At 41.0% G+C, this 21057-nt stretch overlaps 1 protein-coding gene across 1 annotated transcript in view; it reads right to left on the bottom strand.

The window, feature by feature from the left end:
- Window positions 1-18775, bottom strand: part of LOC118775593 (transmembrane protein 211) — a 94953-nt gene extending 76178 nt beyond the window's left edge. Inside the window, exon 1 of the mRNA XM_036525580.1 lies at window positions 17960-18775. Coding sequence (XP_036381473.1) covers window positions 17960-18274 — 315 coding nt within the window. The 5' untranslated portion in view covers window positions 18275-18775. The remainder of the gene's footprint in view (window positions 1-17959) is intronic.
- Window positions 18776-21057: the final 2282 nt, after the last annotated feature.

Genomic DNA, 21057 nt, shown 5'->3' with positions numbered 1-21057 from the left:
ATTTAACCTATACCCTTACAGAACAGAATAATATTATTTGACTACTTTGTAGGTGAAAATATGTGGGTTTTCTGGTGATATTAAGAGTCCATTTAATATTTAAATGAGTGGCAAGTGTTTTGAAAAAAACATGACATTATGGAAGTAGTGCTATTACGCAGTGTGATATTAACTAGGTTCATAGATAGCTGTAGAGCTTACTTGTGATATGGGAACTGCTTGAGTACTTCACGCCTGGCTCCTCAGACTGAACCAAGATGCACTTCCTGTTTGAACTCTCCCTCTCTCTGGCTTTTCTGTTGTTTTTCCAGCAGTTTCTAGCCAGCCTCCTACTCCCCTGTTTTTTTTTTTTTGTTTTGTTTTTTACAAAGGGGTGGAATGAAGTTCAGACCACAAACACAACCCCGAGGAGCCCTGGTGAGGTAACGGAGGCCCAAGTGTTTTTGTAAAGAAAAGAGGCGGAGGGGAAAGCATCGCTGCACCCTCATGAACCTCCAATACCACCCCAGGCCACCACCTCCTGACAGCTCCACTGTAAACATCCCCCCTCCCTTGGAACAACACAGGATGGCCTGTCAGCACTGGGGCGGCACAGGATGCCTATGCAAGGGGGCCATCTTCAGAGCGCTGCCTCTACTCTGCTCCCTGGATCTTTTCCACCCCCCTCGTGGCCGTGCAGCTGTCTCCCAGTCAGGGCCACTTAACAGCCTCTGCCTCTCCGCTGGGGACCAAACGGGACGGCCGCGTCCCTTTGTACTGGTGAAGTGACAACATCGCCGCTTTGAAAGCTTGCCAGAACCCCGCATCCTTCACCCTCCCCTCTGAAGATGAAATGGTCAAGCATAGCAGAGGTGTTGGAGACTCAGCACGGCGGGACCCTTTCCAGACAGTCCAGCTGCAACATAAGAGGGACCCAGGAGGCGTGGCAGGGTCCAGAGGATGTTTACAAAGTCTGAACAGAGGGAAAAAAACACGCCTGAGTGTAATTCTGTTTATAGTGCTGGGAATGAAGTTTGAGTTTATTCAGGGAAAAAAGTTGTTGTTCTTGGGAATTGGGATTCATTTTATATCTGTTGTGTGTGGGCGAATGGATGTGAAACTTTTTTTTAATGCCAACTGTGATGTGTTTTTCTGCAAAGGCTGGCTAAAGAAACAGATATGTTGTGCATTACATAAGCCTTTGAGAGTAGCTTCTGAGAAGTTCATGATACCAGAGGGGAATGGAAAAAACCCCCAAGGCATCAGTTTTATAAGTTTAGAATCATCTTTCTTTTATTCTACTTTTAAAGCACATTGAAGTCTTTGCCAGCTTTACCATTCACACATTTCTGGGAACATTGTCTCCCAAAGTTAAGAATCCCATGTTTCAGACCACAGTGCACCAGAATCATGTGTGAGGTCACAGAGCTGATAAGACATTGAATGTATTCCACTGTTGCTGCTGGAAACAGTGTTATTGAATACCATTCTGCAAAATTCCTCCCTTAAACAAAAATTTGTCATTATGAACAGCCATTTAAACAGAGCTGTGCGCGTGAGAGAGAGAGAGAGAGAGAGAGAGAGAGAGAGAGGAGAGAATCAATGATTCTGACCAACTGATTCTGTGCCTCCATAGGATTAGGAGGAGGAGGTAAATGCACCTAAAACAGGGGTTCAGCCTTCAGTACTGCATTCAGAAAGATCCAGGAAGGTTTAGCCATATGTGTATGAGCCATTCCATTGAGAACCACAGCTTATTTGACCAAAATGTCCAATGTTTTGCCTGACTCACAACATCTCAAAATATCCTATTCTGAGTCTGTGTAATGCAGGAATAATTGCAGGTTGCACAAGCTTGAATGGTGTTATATGCTCACACTCACTGGTCTGGGAGTGTTGTTAGCCTGGTCTGACACTCTGGCTCATTCAACTTTGAATGGATACACTTCTGTTCTTTTGTGCTGGAAGTCACTCCAGATAAGCACCTGCTAAATGAATGTAATGTAATGTAATGTAATGATAATGCTTGAAAATAGCCTCCCCTCCCCCCCCCAATGTCTAGTTGTTCTCAGCTACTGACTGATGCTCTTCATGCAGCATCTGTCCCAGCCACACACCACACCACAAAGCAATGTTCACTCCCGCTCTCCGTTAAGGAGATGTTAATGTAACCCACCCACCACCCACCCAAAATCTCACCACCCTCACCCACCCACCCCTCATACACTCAGTTGTTAATAATACATAAAAATGGCAGATGTGATGACATTAGTGACTGAATTGTGTGAATGGGTCCAGGGGCCCTATTAGTTAAGTGACCAGGGAGGAACAAGGGCCTTTCCAATGAAAGGAGAAACTAAGTTTACTGAACTATTATTATTATAGTTTATTTGTTCTTGTTGTTACACCATAGAGTTAATGCAGTCATCAAGAGAGATTTTCACAATACAAAAACCAGAGTAAAATCTACACAGTTCATATAAAAAGGCCAAAGACTAATACCTTCAACATGGGGAAAAAAATCATTGATAATTTGGAACCTGAAGGTTGCAGGTTTTATTCCCAGGAGGTGCACAGCTGCTGGTCTATTAAGCAATGTACTTTAGATGAACTGCTTCAGTAATTATCCAGCTGCATGAATGGATAAAATGTAAAATCTGAGTTGTGTACCCTCTGAGGCACCTGGTAAGCCAATACAGGATGCAAATGCTAGGCTAATCTGAACAGGTCTGAATTGCTGTACGAACGCAGCTGTTTACTTGTTATTTACACCACACAAAGGCAAATACAACCTTTATTTCCCTTCCCTGTGCAGAACTGTACGCTAGAGAAGAGAGCGGCGAGAGGTTAAAAAAACATGAATTATATCTGCAAACAAATGAATTGTTTGCAAGGCTTGCAAGAGAAATGATTTTGTTCCATCTGTTAAAAACAAACATCATATGAATCAGTATAAGTGTTGTAATAACTTGAAAAATTGTGTGCTCAATTTCCAAACATCTGTGTTTGAATGGATTAAAATTTGTCAGTTTTACAGAACTGTTCCTTTGATGCTTTTGACACTAAGCACCCCAAGCTGTCAAACAGAGAGAGGGGGAGGGGGAGGCGGTCAGAAGGAGTGTAAAAGAGAGAGAAAGCATGCATGCTTGCATGCGCCTGTGTGCATGCGTATGCGTGAGTGTGCATGTGTGCATGAGCATGTGAGGGGTTTAATCAGAAAGCATTTCCCAGCATCCTTTTAACCCCTCCAAAGCAGCCAGGTTTCAGTGCCGCTAAACCAAAATGCTCATGAAAAACATGTCATCTTGATAAATTTCAGGTCCCTGTGTATGTATCTTTTAATTAAAATTTCACTACAAAAACAAAAAGACTTCAAGTGATTGGGTGTTCAGACATTAACCAAGACACACACTTTCTGTCATTTGTGTATAGCACAGAGTGGCCTTTGCCTCCCTTAAAAGATTAATGAGGCACTGCATTTAAACATTTATAAATATGCATAGGTCCGCACATTCATAAACACAGTGCTATTTCTGAAGGGCAAATACAGCAATGGCAAATTCTTCCTTGGAGAGCCTCTGTCACTTTAAAACTGAGGTCTGTGAAGACCTACTGCAGCACAGGGGCTGCCATTAACAAAAGGAGCACGGCGTTAAAAACACCTGGACTGGGATGCCACAGCAATGTCGGCAGCAGCCGTATGAATATGCTGCACCACAAAATGCGCCTCCCAACAGGACAATAAAACCACCACATCTACACGGAGTAATCAATAACCTGGTGTTACATGTCCAGGCCAGTTTTACAGTATGCAGACGTGGGGTTAGACAGCATTCGGAGTTGGGGAGGGGGATGTCAGGCAGACAAAGCAGGCGTGCTGTACTGAGGTACGGTGGGAAAAGGGTTAATGCAAACACTCAGTGTGCAGCGCGCGGGCTGTCCTTGAGTGCACCGCTCGCGCTTCCCAAACTCACATGGCCAGCTCCTGCATTTATGCATGATCTGGCTCCCAACCATTCCCAAGTGCAAATTTCATAATTCATGTACAGCAACTGGAGAGGCTGCAATATTAGCTTTCCTGTGCACTGCTGATTTCAGCAGAGAGTGGTTAGGGGTCTAATCTCTCAGACACAATGCCCCCCACCCCCCCTCCCCCCCACCCCACCCCAAATCCTTCAACCCAATTCAATCCCATGCATCCAGCTGCGGGAGAGATCAATCCCTCAATAATCTTTTTTTTTTTTTTTACACATGCTTAGCAGACTCAAATAGATTCCATTTTATATATTATCAGCTTGTGCAGCAGGACAACAACTCATTTTAAGTACCGTGCTCCAAGGTATACCTGTGGCCTGCTGGGCACTGATTCAAATACGCACCCTCTCAGACACATCCAGTCCCTCCACCGTTATGCCATCCTGCTGCTCATAGTTTTATGTGTACTTTTATGAGAGGAACCTCGGGTAGCTCAATCAGATAAGGATAATTAAAATTCTTCCTCATTTAGACAGTTTTTTTTTTTTTTAAACGACGCCACTTCCATTCCAAAGAAAGACTGCCAAGCAAGAACATCAAATGAAAGAGGAGCCTCTACACGGGTCAATCATGATAAATTGTTCATGGCGAAGCTTTCGCACCATTTAGAGATGGTGTTTACCACAGAGTGCTAGGGCTCAAACAATGAAGAGGAATGAATTGCTGACTTGGACACTAAGTTGCATCACCCTCCTTTCAAAATATTGTATTTACCCTGTGGAAATGAACTGCCGCTGAGCACGCCTTCTGAATTCCAAATCCTGGCTTGGCAGTTTTCTTTTGGAACACCACGGTGGCCAGGCAAGCCGCTAATTGAAAACGACTGAAGAGTAGAGTAGAGCTACACTACCCCTATTCTCTTTAAAAAGAGTTTGTCACAAAGAGACGAGCTCTAATTAATCAGCTTAGACTTGTTCTGTTCGGTGCCCTGGAGCATGGAAAAGATGAATAAATTAGTATCGGCTTTTTTAACGCAACATCAACATTAAGCATATCTGATGGGCTGGGTGAGGATCTGGTTATTACGGGGAAACAAATGAGTGAAAAAGAATACCATAGCCCTCTCTCAGCATAAAGTGCATGTCTAATGATTATTAAAAGCTTCATTATGGGGGCCTCTGCCTCTGAAGTTCCAGCTGAGGCATCGCAAAATCATGTTAATCAGGGACCACACTGACCACACAGCACAGTCAGAGACACAGATAAAAGGTCCTTCGTGGTGCGGTTTATTCACTTGCCGTTTCACCTCGCCCTGCTACGACTGATATAAGTTTAATACGGCTAACAACCACAAGGCACCGGGATGGTCAGGGTTTCCTGCTTTTGAAAGGCCAACTACTTCCATGAATATAAATTCAAGCCGCTAGTATAAATCTGCTCTGGTATTTCGAGTAACGCTGAAATTCTTTCATGAGAGGGAAATGTTCAATTCACTGTGTTACGAAAGTTGGAAGGTCAGCATTTTTCTGTAAAAGCCAGATCAAGCTGGAACTCTCTGCCGAGTGGATTTCCATTTAAACTTCAGGGCTGGTGATAACAGAGACAAATGTCATGATTATTTTCTTGCTTAATCATTTGTTTTTTATATCATACTATTTCATAGTATATTCTTACTTGTTCCTCCAGTTTTGCTCATTGGTTTTTGCAATGTCATTGATTCATTCAGCATCATTGATTTGATTTTTAGTTTTTTGAGTGTATTTTAATTTGTTAAATACTCTAATATTGCATCAGTGGTATTATATGTACAGGTCATGAAGTTATTCCACATTTCACACCGGCATTACTTGAAACATCTAGGGCATTAGGGTTTGCCAGGCAAATATGTTCTCCGGGTTCATTTTCAAGTACTTATAATGACATATCCCTAAAACCTAAAATGAAATTTATAGATTAAACTGGATGCATATGTCAAATAATATCTGTAGGGTGAAATACTGATGTTTTTTCAGAAAACAGCCCTAGTATGCCTAGGGCCTGTTCCTGTGAGTAGGAGATCTCTACTCTCTCATTGCCTGCTCTCATCTATGGATGACCAGGACAAATCTGAAATCCCAGGTCCCTGTGTTTAACCTGTGACACACCTCAGCCATCAACAAATGTGTTCACTAAACTGACTCCAAGATGGCTGCTGCCTGGCTCAATATCAGGCACAATACCAGGCTCATCACAGACAACGTGATACAGCTCACAGTTTACTGCATGTGTAGTGTAAATAAATAAACCATATAATTATATAAACCATAGCATAAACCAGCATAGTTTAAATTCACATATGCAATGTTTTGAATACTATCACTCAACTTTAGTGTGCTGATGCTTTCATCAGATTTCCATCCTCTTCATACAATAGCTGTTGTAACTTGCATTGTTCCCCTGTAATGAATTCTGTAAAGCACTCTGAGAATTCCCTTGTTGAGATTGCTCCAAGTCAAATATGACTGACTGATTAACTGAACCACGGTTCACCTGTGTGGACAATTTCCAAATGCTACTTAAAGTATTCATTTAATACTTCGTCTCTTTTTTCCATCCATGAAGACAATATGCAAGCAGTGAGGTTCCTCTGAATGTAATGTTCACCTTGAAGCTTTGATTTCAGATTCATGAGGGGTTTATTACAAACACTATTCTATCCAAAGCAAGGACATCTAAATGAAGCCTTTGTGGTGCCCTCGAGTTTTTCTTCTGAAATATGATTAAAATGTTCACCCTTAAAATAACCTTTACCTTTAAACACTCAGAGCTTGAAATTATTTTTAAAGCCCCACGCAACAATTTATTACATCTTAGGATATTCAGACAGTGCTTTGGTTGCACTTACCAAGGATGCAATGAGTTCATGGTCTTTGCTGTACAAAGCTGAGAGCTGAGAGGGGCTGAAGGGCTCCTTTAAGCCCACACCATAAGAAATAAGTATCCTAGTCGTTGCAGTCCCACGGGCAAGCGCTAATCGCATGTATGTAGTATCTAAATTCCATAACAGGATTATATACTGTCAAAAATGGATGACACCCAGATCTGAAAAAAGACACCGCTGTCTGGCTGCCTTCAGACTCCTTTCAAATCATTCATTTAAATTAAAACCATCAATTTCCCCCACCAGAGGGAACACAACCTTGGGATTTGTATGTTAATGTGACAGCTGGGGGGCTGAGACACCATGACCTGATTTCCCACAAGGCAAGCAGTCAAAGCACAACCATTTTGATCACTCAGATTTTCTCTTTAACCTTTAGGTCTGGGCATGTCTTCACTTGGCTAAGTTCCCTGATCTATCAGTCTAGGTAAGCAGAGATTATATCTCTTCGGTAGGTCTGCCAACACCTGATTCTGTCTGAGAAGGCTGGCTAAATGCCGATTTAGCCATTTAGTACAGACTGGATGTTTCATACAGATGTCTCTTTTAAAGGACTGTATCTGTTAGAAATAAAGTAGTTCACCTCACAGTGGTAATCTCACATAAATATGATTGAAGTTCCAGACAAAGATTCAGGTGAATTTCTTTAGACAATCCCTATGCAAACCCATCCCATCCTCAAGTATAAAAAAACCCACTCACCACTTCTTTTTCTTGTTCTGTTCACAACATCCATCCTCCTTTCCATCTCCCCCTTTTTTCTCTGTTCCTGTGTACGACGTCCAAGGGGGTTGGAGTCAACAGCCTTGGCCCACGGCAAGGTATGACCCTTTTCTCGGACTCCAAGCCAAAGAGCAGTACCCCCCTATACCTTCAACAGCAACACTTATTAAAAATTCATATCTACTGAATTTCATCTTAAATTTTGGAATTTTGCAAAGTTTTCTGGAAAAAAGTCAATGAAACGTAGAAAATGAGCACCCAGGAAAGTGTTTTCTGGACCGTAGAGAAGCTGGCCGATACTTCTCCAATAAACTAGCCCAAAAGAACAAAAGGTTCAAAATCAATAATTTATTTTAAAACCAACCAAAGAAACCAGCCTATGCACAGCCAGTAGCAGGGACAAAGTGAGCCTCTCCGCTCTGTAGCCACACCTGTATTTAGTCAGGCCTCAATGAGTCAGGTGTGGCTTGTTATCCAATAGGCTGGCTCCCCAAACAAATTACCAACATGTGCACATAATTAACCAATTATTAATACACAATTGACAATGAGTGGCACAATTAACAATTAACATTTGGATTCTAAGGGAGAGGTGGTGAAGGCTCTCCTTCACATGGATATATAAAGCAGGTGCTAAGTAAATGGTGGCCAACCAAACACTTTGGCAAGATTTAAATTCCTCACAGGCCCACACTTGGTCATCTTGCGCCACACATAACATCTGCCTTGCAGGAGACCATTCCGAGGCATGCAAGGCAAACGCAAAGTGGAGTGATTTCTCCATTCGTCTCTGTCATCCGCAAACAAATGCATCCATGGAAAAATGCTGTCGGGCAAATCTGCTCCCCCATCACCTGACCCTGCCAGTGCCCTGCCTGTGGGCTCTCCTTTCAGCTCCCACGCCCGTGCATCCGGCAGGCCCGGATCCCTAATTACTGTATTAGCAGCGACAGAGACAGCCACAATCAATCACGTCAGCATGTCACTTCCGATCACGGTCACGTTCCGCCGGCCTATCCGCTCGCCCCTCCGCGGCCTCCGCACAAAGACGAGATAAAAAATCATGTCGGCGGGCGAATCCGTGTGGACGTCATGTCTTATTGAAAAACAGGCCGCTCCTGTTTTCTGGGGGGCGAGAGCTCAAACCTCCTGCAGAGGGAGAGCTCAAACACATTCCCTCTATAGCATCGCTTGTCCAAATCCCAGCAACAGTACCAGTAACTGCAGACGCCTTCTATTCCTAACAAGGGAGGCATAGGCCATTCACTGACGATACATAAAGAAGAGGTCACTGTAATATATGAACACATATGGTCCAAAACCATCTGATATTGTAAATCTGCAGCAGAAAAAAAATCTCTGACAAAAGACAAGAATGCGTGGTTTATCTCTCCCAGCTCTAATCTAAGAACTGCCCAAACCCATCTCCTTTGTATAAATACATGCATGTCTTGTATAGCTTTCGGGGTGACAGGAAATCCATTGACTTTTGCGCCATTGTAATATGTGGCTCTCCAGAGACCCTGCCTCCTTGTGGCTCAACCCACGGAGCATCTCATCTCCACTCTCTTATTTTGGACTAAGAGATAAAACCTGCCCCATCCATCATTTTATTAGGTGGCCGGCCGTGATAATAAACCCTTGGCTCTGTGGGCAAAGGGCCTTAACACATTCAGACGGGAGCAAATCATTGCCTCTCCGCAATACAATATACAGTACAAAGAAACGGGAATTATGTGGTCGGGCCAGCTGGCGGTAAATTCCATTTGAAGTGCATTCCAGATGATGCCGATTCTTTCAAAAGTGCGAATTGCTTTTTTTGACTTACTGGGAGGGAGCCCTTCTGGAGCAATACAATGAGGTATTCAAAAGCATCTAAAATACAATCTGCCCTCTCATCCCCTTTGGCCACTGCGTTTGAGGATTTCAAGGGGAGGAGTATTGTGTGGCGTGGATTTGCTCTGAGAAACCAATCTCCTGTCAAAAATAAAGCCATGGCACGTCTAATCTAAACACTTGCTGGCAGGAGAATAACGGACTAGAATGGATTGAAACTTTTCGTTTCCAATTACTGCTTTGAGGCTGGCTGGGGATATTTGGCGTTTGAGCTATGGCATGCAGTAAAATATAGTATGCACCCACCAGCTCAAGGTGTCTGGTGTGGTGCATCAGTACTGCATTGTGTGATGCATGTCTGTGTTAGAGCGCTCTCACAAACTGCTGGGTCCAAGTTCCAACCATGCCTCAGCAGGCCACAAGGCCCTGCTAATCTGCCCCAAACCCTTATACATAACGAGTCAGTTCACACCTTCAGCTGTAATCACATAAGCTTTTAATGATTTAAGTAAAATTCCTCCAGCAGTTTGACACCTCCTCCTCCTTCCCTTCCCCCTGCTCCTAATTCTCATACCAAAGGCTCACCGGAGAACCCATCAGCCAATGGCTCCAGCCTGTCACCGCTGACAGGCCAGGGGAACTCTGAGAGTGCAGGTAGAGATGGTGTGGGCTGCACCTGTACTTCACCTGATGAAGATCACTCATTCCCAACAGTTATCACACCGCATTGAACAAAAATCCAACTGCCATGCTCTGTTTTGAAAAAATAACAATTTTCAAGCCTGCATTCAATGTCTGTTGGATGCCATCATGTACCATCTGAGCAAAGGTGATCAATTGACTCCACTCATTTCAGTCCCATGTGGTTGACAATGCCTGCAAATTTCTCTGAAATAATGCTATTTGTCCATATTCAGCTGGGCATGAACATGCACTGCTTTGTGTGATTATACTCGATAAGTGCTCAGGGCTTCACCGCAATGAGTTTTTACTACAGAATATTTGGACATAGACAAAAGATTACAAGGAAATACAAGGCTTTCAAGCCAAATGGCTGGTAACTTTGAGTTGTGGTCAGTACAGCTAAAGAAAAGGTATGATAAGCATGGCAAATATTGGCTGAATGTGTAACTGCTGATAACATACAAGCAAGAATTGTGTACTGACAACAGTACTGTTTATCATACTGGGTGTGAGTGGGTATGTGCAACGACACAGAGCCATGACCAGCAGTTTGCACATGTCTAACCTCCATGCCCGATGAATGTCCTAAATGTGTGATCACCCAGTGAATGCTCTCAAAGCTTATGGTGTAACATTTGAAAAATGCATTTCATGGCAACACTGTGCATATCTTATGGCATAGGATGATAAAAAATCCCATACACATCAAGTAGTGTTCTACCACTTTTTAAAAAAAACTGGTAGCACATTGTTCTTTGAAAAAAGCTGCTTCGGTATTAGGAGCCATGTAATAACAGCCATTCTGTGTATTCATGTTTGTTTCTTTGGAAGAGACAGAACCTTGCTTCAAAAGCCTGCTGTCATGCTCAGCATGATGACAAACCCCTGTTAAAACATTCACAACAGTAAGTTCATAGCTGGGTAATGGCCTCTGTTCCTACAATGATGCTACCATTTTTTTTCAACAATGAAACAATTTACAACAAGACTTGGCTGGCACCACGGTTTTGACTGAGGATAATATGTTTAGATCCAGACCAATAAAGTATCTAGGTGGCCTTGAGAGACTTTGAGACCAGGACCGTGAGATGAGACTCCCTTTCTGTGAATGATGCGGGGAAGCCCATATGACCAGTGGTGGTCTTAGCAGGTCTTAGGGTGATTTGCTTAGCAGATCCTCTTATCAAAAACAACTTACATAAATTATGATTTTTGCACGCTATCCATTTATACAGCTAGGTGATTCAGGTTAAGGAACTTGCCCAAGGGTACAACAGCAGCGTCCAACGAGGAACTCAAACAGGTAACTTCTGGGTTACAAGCCCTGCATCTTACCACTACCCTACACTGCTGCCCAAGATATTACTGGTCCCTGGCTGAAGATGCGAGAGTCATGACACAAGAGCTCAACCCAAGACCTCCTACAGTGCATTATTCTAGCACATGATAGTCAAAATAGAATATATGATGCATGACATACCCTTAAATATAGTAGTGAGTTTTCACACTTCCTGCCCAGTATTTGAAGTCCAGTCCAGTTGCTTTCTGTATTTCCACCTGCATCACACTGTGACTGGATGTTCACATGAACCACAGAATTCAATGAGAGGAGAGTAATTGCTGTTCCATTTGAATTCAAAGTGAAAACACACCCTGCAAAAGCCTGTACTATTAGGAGTTAGCCTGTAGTAACAAGAATACTGCTAAGTATAGCCCAATAAAGAAGGTACAAACAGACATGGTTTCCTTTTTAGCCTGGTTTCAGATCACTTTATTCTTTCATTGTGTTTTTCTTATATTTAAAAGGTTAGCTGTGCCATCATGTGTGGCGTGTCATCATTATGCATTGGCCAATTTATTGCTGCCTTGTGTAATTTAAATTCTGCAAACACCTCTTTTTGTTTTTTTGTTTTTTCTTTTTTATATTTTATACTTTAATCCATATGATATTGCATTTGAGTTGTGGGTGGGTTGTTTGCATGGATGAATTCTAATGCCTTTCAGTGGTCTTTGATGTTTTTTAGCCATGTTTATAATTAATGTCTAAATGCTACTCTCATTTTGGTGAAGCCAGGAATGATTTTCTTGGATCTCTTTCAATCTCTGCCTCAATGATCTTTTTACTTATATTTCCTCTCTTTGAAGGGCAAGTCCATTTTTACGTCATGACTTTTGACAATTCTGACAAGCTCCAAAGTTGCAGAATTACCATAGTGGTGTTGGGGTACCTGAAACAACCAGCTGGGATATATGCTGAAACTGATACACATATGTACCTATATACGTATACCAATCTGCAGGAGAGCTGCTATACAATGGCAGGCAAACTCCCAAGGACAATCATTTGGAGCCATTGTGAAGCCACCATGAATCACACGTGGTATTCAGTATGTGGGAATGCTGGCTCTGATGAGGAAATCACAAAGGCTTCATTCTGTGACCACATAACTTGCACAGCTCCCAATGCAGTGCAGTACCATATATACATGGGGAGACAGGTGGCTCAGTGCAGCAAAGGATTCACAATCACCTCTTACCCAATCAGGACACAAGCCTGAAAAAGTCCTGCATTTAAATAAGGAGGCTGCAATAGTGCCTTGTGTGGCTGTTCAGTCTGTTTATGCCCAGAGCCTGCCTGGCCTTGCTGCCAAGCCTTCACCGCAGGACAGGGGGACAAAACCCACAAGCAGACCAGGCGCATGATGAGCTTGATCCAGATCCCAGTGTCCCAGATTCATCAATCTAAAGACCCTTTTAAAACACTGCACAAGGCAGCAAACACAGCACCACTGTTCACTCTGGACCCAGCGCTGCTTTGTGTGACAGGCGGCGCTGCTCTTTCCACACCACGCTAGGCGAGAGGGAGCTCGAAACATTAGTGGAGTCATTTGCACATCAATGAGTAGCGGCGAGACCCCAACCAATCTTGATGAAATTTTAATGGGTCGTCCTTCACCTTTAATGGGCATCAGGCATGTTTCCTTACAAGGAAATTGAACAGTTTCAATCAGCAGATGAAACATTACTCAGTATACAGAATGAAAAAAAATATATTATCGTTAAATGCTAATATCGTTCAAATTACAAGCTTTATGTGTATAAATACATGCATACATCATTACATACACATACAGCATACATACAGCACAGAGCACAAAGCTTACTACCAAGCAACAACACAGATTAATAATAAATGAACAAACCACTCTTTGTAATGTTGCCTTAGCTGTGTAGATGTAATCAGAATAGTTTTATGTTTAAATCTGAGGAATCCTTCATATGCATTTTTCAGGAAAAAAAGCATGTGAGTCTGATTCATGTTTCTACAATCCCCAGAATGAGTGGCGACTTATTAATATCTCTTTTCAAATGCAAATTCTCTTCATAAATAAATCATAACTCCCGAGATTGCCAGTTGTTCTGAGAGCCAGAACGGTTATTGGAGAGCTCAATTTTCCTGTTTTCCGTGATTTGTAAAAAGGAGTCACAGTGCACTCTAAGGATCTGACCACCTCTGTGGAACTGCCAGACAAAGGCTTTAATTGAAGGCCTTCCCTACAAACATGAGTGTACTAATTTCTTATGGGAACATTCCCACAGGTAGCCTGGGTATAAGATAAGCTCCATTACTTAGAGCAATCCAAACACTACAGTGGCAGTGCAGGGCTGACCGACTTTACCTCATCAGCCATATCGACAAACCTGCTGTGGGATCAAAGCTGAAATGCAAGTGATACGCAAAACTGAATTATCTTTTTTGCATTTGAAATGTTTACTGCATTTGGTAGGCATTTAAGCTCCTTTTATTAGTGACGTCTGAAAGTCTTTCCTTTCCCATATATTGAACCACAAGTACTTAATATACGTCTTACATTTGTACTGAATTTCATATATAGAATGGCTACTGCTTTAATTTTTTACATTATTTATTATCTTTATGTTGTGAGCATGACTGGTGGAAGGAGAGCAGAAAAAAACAAATTATTGAATAATTGATAAAAACTGAAATTCTGAAAGTGCATTAATTGGAAGTTAGATGTAAGAACAGAGTGTTTAAAGTAGTTTGTATTTGTATTCAAAATTTACTTGACTTCTGGCTGTCTTTCTACTTATCAACCACAGAAAAATGTGGAAAGCGGAAATAACATATTTAAAATGTCTTTCAACCCTCAAACATATTTCCATTTCATTTATTAGGTATTTTCAACAGAGGCAGGTAATAGCACTTGCTTTTTTCACAAACAAATTCATTTTGTAAAGAAGAAAGTGTGTTTATTCATATTTAAAAATCGTATTGCCCAAGGTTGACAATAACTTCCTTGGCCAGGAAAGAACAAAGCGGAGCTCTCAGATGAAGAGACTACGTAACATGGTGACACTTCAATGCCATGATCAGTCCATATGTTTTGGACTGAACACATACTGTATTTACCAGATTCAGAATCTCACATATGGTTCAACAGATCACTACTGTGAATGAATTATTTAGCATTATGTATTCCAGTTCTACAGAGTAACTTAGGGGCAGGACTGGGGCCCAGAGAACTAGAATCCTGCAAATTCTAATCACAGGTGGGGTAAGGCTGCTTAATCTTAAATGGGGTAAGGCACTTAATCTGAACTGCTTCAGCATATACGGCCACCTGTATAAACTGACAATGTCACTACCTACTGGGATAACCACAGGCAACCAAAATTCACACGGTCTGCCACATGAGTTGGTTTTGAAGCAGCAAGAGGCTTTTATCTACAAAGTGGTGTGACCTGAGCACCATTTGAACTTCTGCATGAATGCATCACTTTCAGGATTCACTATCCAAAAATGAAAGGAAGGAAACTTGACCTTTTCTAAAAGTAACTAGTAGTAGCAAAATTTGCAGGGCTCAGATACAAACACAAGAGCATAGTTGGGCTGGTCTGTTACATGATATCAAACAGACATCTAGGCGAGCTCAGAAGACCTCTAGTCCCAGTTTTTTTCTCTCTGTGCTGTCATCTACTGTTTGCAGTGTGTTAAATGTGGGCAAAGTCTGACCTCAACATTTTATTTAGTGGTCTGGCTTGTAAAGATGAGAGCAAAAAAGTTGCTTCACTACCATCTGGAGTGTTTACTGTGTTCCCCCTGTGCAGACTTAGAGCAGATTCAAGAAAGGGCCATTAGTCCTTGTGCGCACTAGAGTTTTCTTGTGCTGTTAAGAATGATAATTAGTCCCCAAGAATGGCGGGTCCTGGAGAGCTGGGGGCCATTGGGTTGATATATAGGTCCAATGGAAACGGTGGGCTGTGTGGAAATAGTTCATTCTATAATCTCCCGGAATGAAAACAGTAATGAACAGAGGGTGACACGACCAGTACATCCAAATTCAGATTCATGTTATTAGTCAGGCTAAAAACATGAAGTGTGTGATCTTGGTGTGATGGTGTGATGTTACTGTTCAAGCACATCTAATCAGTGATGAGCACACAATTTTTCACTGAATGGAACCACTTTCTGTACAGGGAGAGACTGAGCTATCATGTGTATGTTATCAGAGAGATAAAGTAAGTAACGTACACTCCAAACTTAAGTGCAGCCAAACTGCTTGCAGTCATTCTTTTCATTGAAATGTATGTGGAGTCTTGCTATTTGGCTTTTTCATTTTTTTTCTAAAAACCTTAGTGAAGGCTGAAAATCTGACTGTTACAGGATAAATAACAGTAATGCAAGTGGCCCATGCCATTCATTTGCGATTTGTGGTTTCAGGTATTTGAGTCAGGAATTACCCCTCTTCCTGCACTATTACATAATTTGAGTTTTTTCCTTATTCAGTTGCCTATTGTACCATTACTTGAAAATGAATCACTTGATTATTGCTCCATTACTGACACAAGGGGTTGTTAATGTTTTATTTATTTATTTTTTTATTGACAGGACACATCTCCCTTACAAGACATTATTCACTGATTTTCTCATTTGCCGGTATCTGTGTTCATCCGAATGGTGTGATTTTACTGTTCGAGCATATCTAATAAAGAACGAGCACACATTTTTTTCATTGAATCAAACCCCTATCTGTACCAGGAGAGGACAAGCTATCATGCGTAAGTTATCAGAGGGATAAAGTAACCTACACTTCAACCTGGGGTCACCCAAACTAATCACAGTTATTCTGTTCATTCAGCTGTAGTTACTGTATACACTTGTAATGAAAAAGTCTAAGAATCCAAGATATTTAATGACGAATATTTAATGATGTTTAATGAATAATCTACTGTACATTCTGTTCTGAGAAATATCTTGAAATAGCATGTTTAGTCAACTTTATTAATCCATTTAAAATATTTAAAACCCTTATTCAAAGTGTAAGTACTTAAGTGTCCAAAGTGTTCCCTTATAACTTTCATACCTGACACCAGTCTTGTTGGCCCTCTCTGTACTTTCTTCAAGAGCATCTATGTGCTTTTTCTAGTTTGGTAACCGAAAGTAATGCAGACTAGAATGGAGCTACTACATAGACTTGCTTTAAGAAAATACAGTATATAATTCTGATTCTGAGAAGGACAACAAACCTACCCTGAGTGTATCTGTGTATTAGAATGATGCTGTAGTTGTTACCCTCATTCCTAGAACATCACATTTGAATCCTTATATCAGACTGTCTTTCTGTCTGTCTGCAGCATAAGCACTGGCCTACTACTCCCTTTACTTTCACATTTTCACTTAATTTGTATTAATGTCCAATACAAGGAAGTAATACACTGCACTGATGAGTTTATTGTGTAGAAGACAGTAGCATCAGGTGTATTCTTATAATTGTAGTTGTAACTGTAATCGGGAATATTTAGTTAAAAACAAAACGGCAGAAAGAAAGCTGCCCTCTGCTGGAATCAAATCTACCGGCTGCTTTGTTTCGAATTCCCGCAGGAGGCAGACCAATATCCTGGAAGCTCATTTCAAAGATGTGTTAGCACATTGTATACCATCATTAGCCTATGACTGTAATAGCTTAAGAAAACCCAGGGCTTGTGGATGATATGTTGGACATTTAATCCTGTCTGTTGTACACATTGGTGGAAAAAGTGTTTTTATTCAGCGACTTGGAGCAGTCCCTTGGGACGGTTACCTCCTTAAAGTATGAGGCAAAAAAGCAACTTGCCATTTAAGCTTTTTCCTTAGCTACATCAAAACATTTATGTCCACGATATGCTCATCTTTACACACAAAAATACGCCAATAATATCACATCATCACCTTTTATGGGAAATACAGAACGTGTGCCACTTTTGTCATACACTATTTTAATGTGCTCGTGAAATAATAACGGGAGTTGTCTCTATGCACAACAAAGCGCACGCGCACTTTTTGTGACGGATAAGATAGAACCATGCGTAAATCATGCATTGAACCAGATAATTATTGCGGCTCAGCATTTATGAACTGAAAATAAAAACCTTGAATCGTAATCCGCTCTCCTGTATGCAAATATTTGAGAAGGGTCTAATTAAAACATCAGGAGGCGCATATTCCCATTGCGACTGAGCGATACAATACCGCAGGAAAGGGTTTAACAAAGCCGAATATTAAGCATATTTTAAACATATGTGAAGATAGTGTCAGTCGATGTCTACGATGGAAATTTTTGATAATGTTTTCCTCAGGTGGCACCGTCCCTGAAGCGAATTGCAATACACCGACACACACACCCCAGAAACACAGCTGATGCTTAAGATTTTGACACATGTCCACTCATTGTACTATTTAATTTAAATACCATGCAAGTTTGATACCATTTTAAACAAATGTATCCCATCGGATGACCCATTCGATTTTGAAATTGAAATGTAACGAATTATAACCATTACCTGCCAGGAGCTGGAGGGAATTTCAGCGAATTTTCCAAGCCCTCCAAATGTGTAACATCTGTACATATGGTCCAGGGACTCGGAACAGTGCCAGAGTAACCCGAAGCTCACAGAGTCTTTATTTTTCAGGTGATCCTTTACAATCCATGCCGGAGAGATAAAACTAAAACTGCAAATTGCGACCAGAGCCGACGATAAGAGCACCCAGAAGCAGCCCACACAGCTGAACATCCTCGGAGCTTGGGGCAGTGAGCTCGGAGACAGATCTATCCCAACCCCGGCTTCTTTCTTCTTCCGATCCAGCAGTGAATGCATTTGGAGCTCAGTCACCCAGAAAAGAAAAAAAACTCCCCAAAAATGTTACATCAGAAACCACAACTGAAGGTTGTCAACAAATCACAACCTCGAGACGGGAGTGGGTGAAATTATGAACAAAAGATCCAAACATTGATTTGCAATTCAACTTTAATCAAAACGGAGGTGCTACTTTCCATCCACAAGAAAAATCTTCAAATGCTCACTCAAATCAACTCTGATTCAGTCTAAGGAAGCCAACATTTTGGAGGGGGGTGACTGAAGACATTCGTCACACCCAAACGTACACAGTACGTGAGCACCGCGCTTCCACAACTGTCATCGCGGTGTGGTGCGCTCTACTTCTAAATATCAATTTCTTCTGGTCAAGACTTGCGCATGAAATGAAAACCTGAACTGCAGTTATTTTTAGTGTGGCTGCAGCTAGCTCCAAGTATCGACACAGTACTCACCGCGCGGTTTGATTTACCGTGAGGGCAACGGCTTTGAGCGCACGAATAGTTCTAATCACCGGCAGGAAGTCTAATTCCAGAGGTGTGTCGTGCGCTGCGCCTTAGAAACACTAAAGTGGGCGTCTCCTTGGTTGCTTTGAACTGTTTTTTTATATAATACCCTCCCCTCACACAGGTAGGGTGTTTAATTACACTCATGCCGTTAATTTTAATTCCATGCTTTCCATTATAGACTTTAGCTTGGCCTCAAAGCAGACTGGCGACGTGTTGAGTTATCCTGTTCGCTTTAGTTCTGTGTTCCAAAATAAAAAAGCAATTTTTAAAATATGGCTCGATTTGTATGGCTTAGAGTGATCAATGCAATCGCATTCAAGAGCACAGCAAGTCCTGTTAAATCCACTGTTGAATCAAGTCATGGAGAAATAAAGTTGGGGACGTTAACACACATTTTTGTAAACATAAAAACCTTAATTCAACTAATATATACGTTGGCGTACGCTTCACATTTTTGTTACCAAAACTTCACAACTTTGTACCACCGAAAAACGTTGAAATCCCATTTTGTGTACAGTAGCTTATGCTGCCCCTAACTGGCCTGTGGAGGGAATAGCCACTCGGAGTGTAATACCCGTTCCTTCTTTACTTTATTCTGACCCGCAATAGCTGTGCGTAAAATATTTTAACAATCACATTAAAAGAAAACCTAATCGTGTTTATCAATTAATTAACTCATCCCCCTACCATACTATTATGTGAAACTCACTGCTCTCAGTTTCTCTACGAAGAAGAGAGAGCGGTTATCCAATCTATTTAAGAGCTGTTAAGAGCAAAAAAAGAGTAGTACTCCTGTCTGTCTTCAGTGTTTCCAGCGAATAAACTCCACAGTACACGCCAGGATGCTGAGGCCAGTTTACAGGTTACTTATGGGTCTTTGACCGGACAGTATGGGGACCCCATTCTAATCTACAATCCCTATAATCTCCATAGATGGTGTCACTATCGTTCAGAGTCATGTTTGTGATGTTTTTTTTTTTTTTTTTAAGTTTCTTTGGATTTCTTTGTATCTGCAATACTCACTTGAGTACTTCTTCAAAAGCATGATACCTCACTCTTACATGTTAGTGTAGTGCTTCAAATAACAGGTTTTCATATCATTTCTGGTGTTCACAGCTGCAGCATCAATGCTTATACAGTTTTAAAGCTAAAATGCAAACATGGTGATCCAAACTTCTCAAATATAAGTCAAACTTACTGAGTATAAATAGTTAAGTACTGTCCCATATTTACACCTGGTATATTATCTCCGGGTACAGATGTTGGTCCCACTATGAATGCAAATTTTAATAAAATTTCTCTACGTTAACCTCAAAAGTCTAGTTGTTAGTTTTTGAGACTATATTAGCACAAGCTTGGTAATAAATATATAGCTAACCCAGGAAAAAACATGGAGACATTATCATAGAAAAAAATAACATGGGAATCCTCAACATTACTCCTTTTACAACCAGAACAATATCAGCTTAAAGAATATATCAATATTTCATTTGAATATTTCATTTTATATGAAGGGCAATCGCTCCACACGGTATTTTAAGTTTGAAGTCAAATGTATATTTAGTGTAATATGTATATTGTTCAATGTCACATTCACTGTGTCCCAGTATAAGAAGCACTGCTGTTTAACATACCAGCATAACTATAACTGCTGTCAATCCTGATGAGAGACACACCATGTCAATGTAGCAGTGTTTTATCAAAAACTGACACCACAATGCAAAAGAAACGGGGTTTAATAAGTTGAACTGTTTGTATCATAACTGTATTCCTTAGCTGGCATGTATTATGAAAAGCTTTAATATGTTGCTTATTATGGGGTCAGACATAAAACATGGCATTTAAAGAACTTTATTTACTCTATACGATCTTGTATGGGATATAATGCAATGGAGAAAGGACCAGGAGTAGACAAAATTTAGGGGACAATTCCAATGTTCCATTTATTGGTAGCAACTTTTCCACACTGAATCAGTGAAAACATGGTGTTTTCATTGAAATCTTTTTGCCACTACAGTACTTTCTGCATCTGCGGAAGAATTATATCTGAGTACTTTTAAGTTCTTTAAAAAAACAAATGACACAAGACAGATGACAAACATTTCAATAATATATGTATTTTTAAATCAAACACAATTTAAATATATTATAGATTAAGTACACATATCCATCAGAAAACATAGTAGAGGTACATAGTACCAAAAGTCTTTTCTTTCTGGTTCTTATCCACATCTCAATGTGTTTCAAAATAATGACATTCACTGAGTACACGTTGCC

Source organism: Megalops cyprinoides, chromosome 3 (assembly GCF_013368585.1).
Source record: "Megalops cyprinoides isolate fMegCyp1 chromosome 3, fMegCyp1.pri, whole genome shotgun sequence".
In the NCBI taxonomy this organism is placed as follows: domain Eukaryota; kingdom Metazoa; phylum Chordata; class Actinopteri; order Elopiformes; family Megalopidae; genus Megalops; species Megalops cyprinoides.
This window is presented reverse-complemented; position numbering and strand designations above follow the sequence as displayed.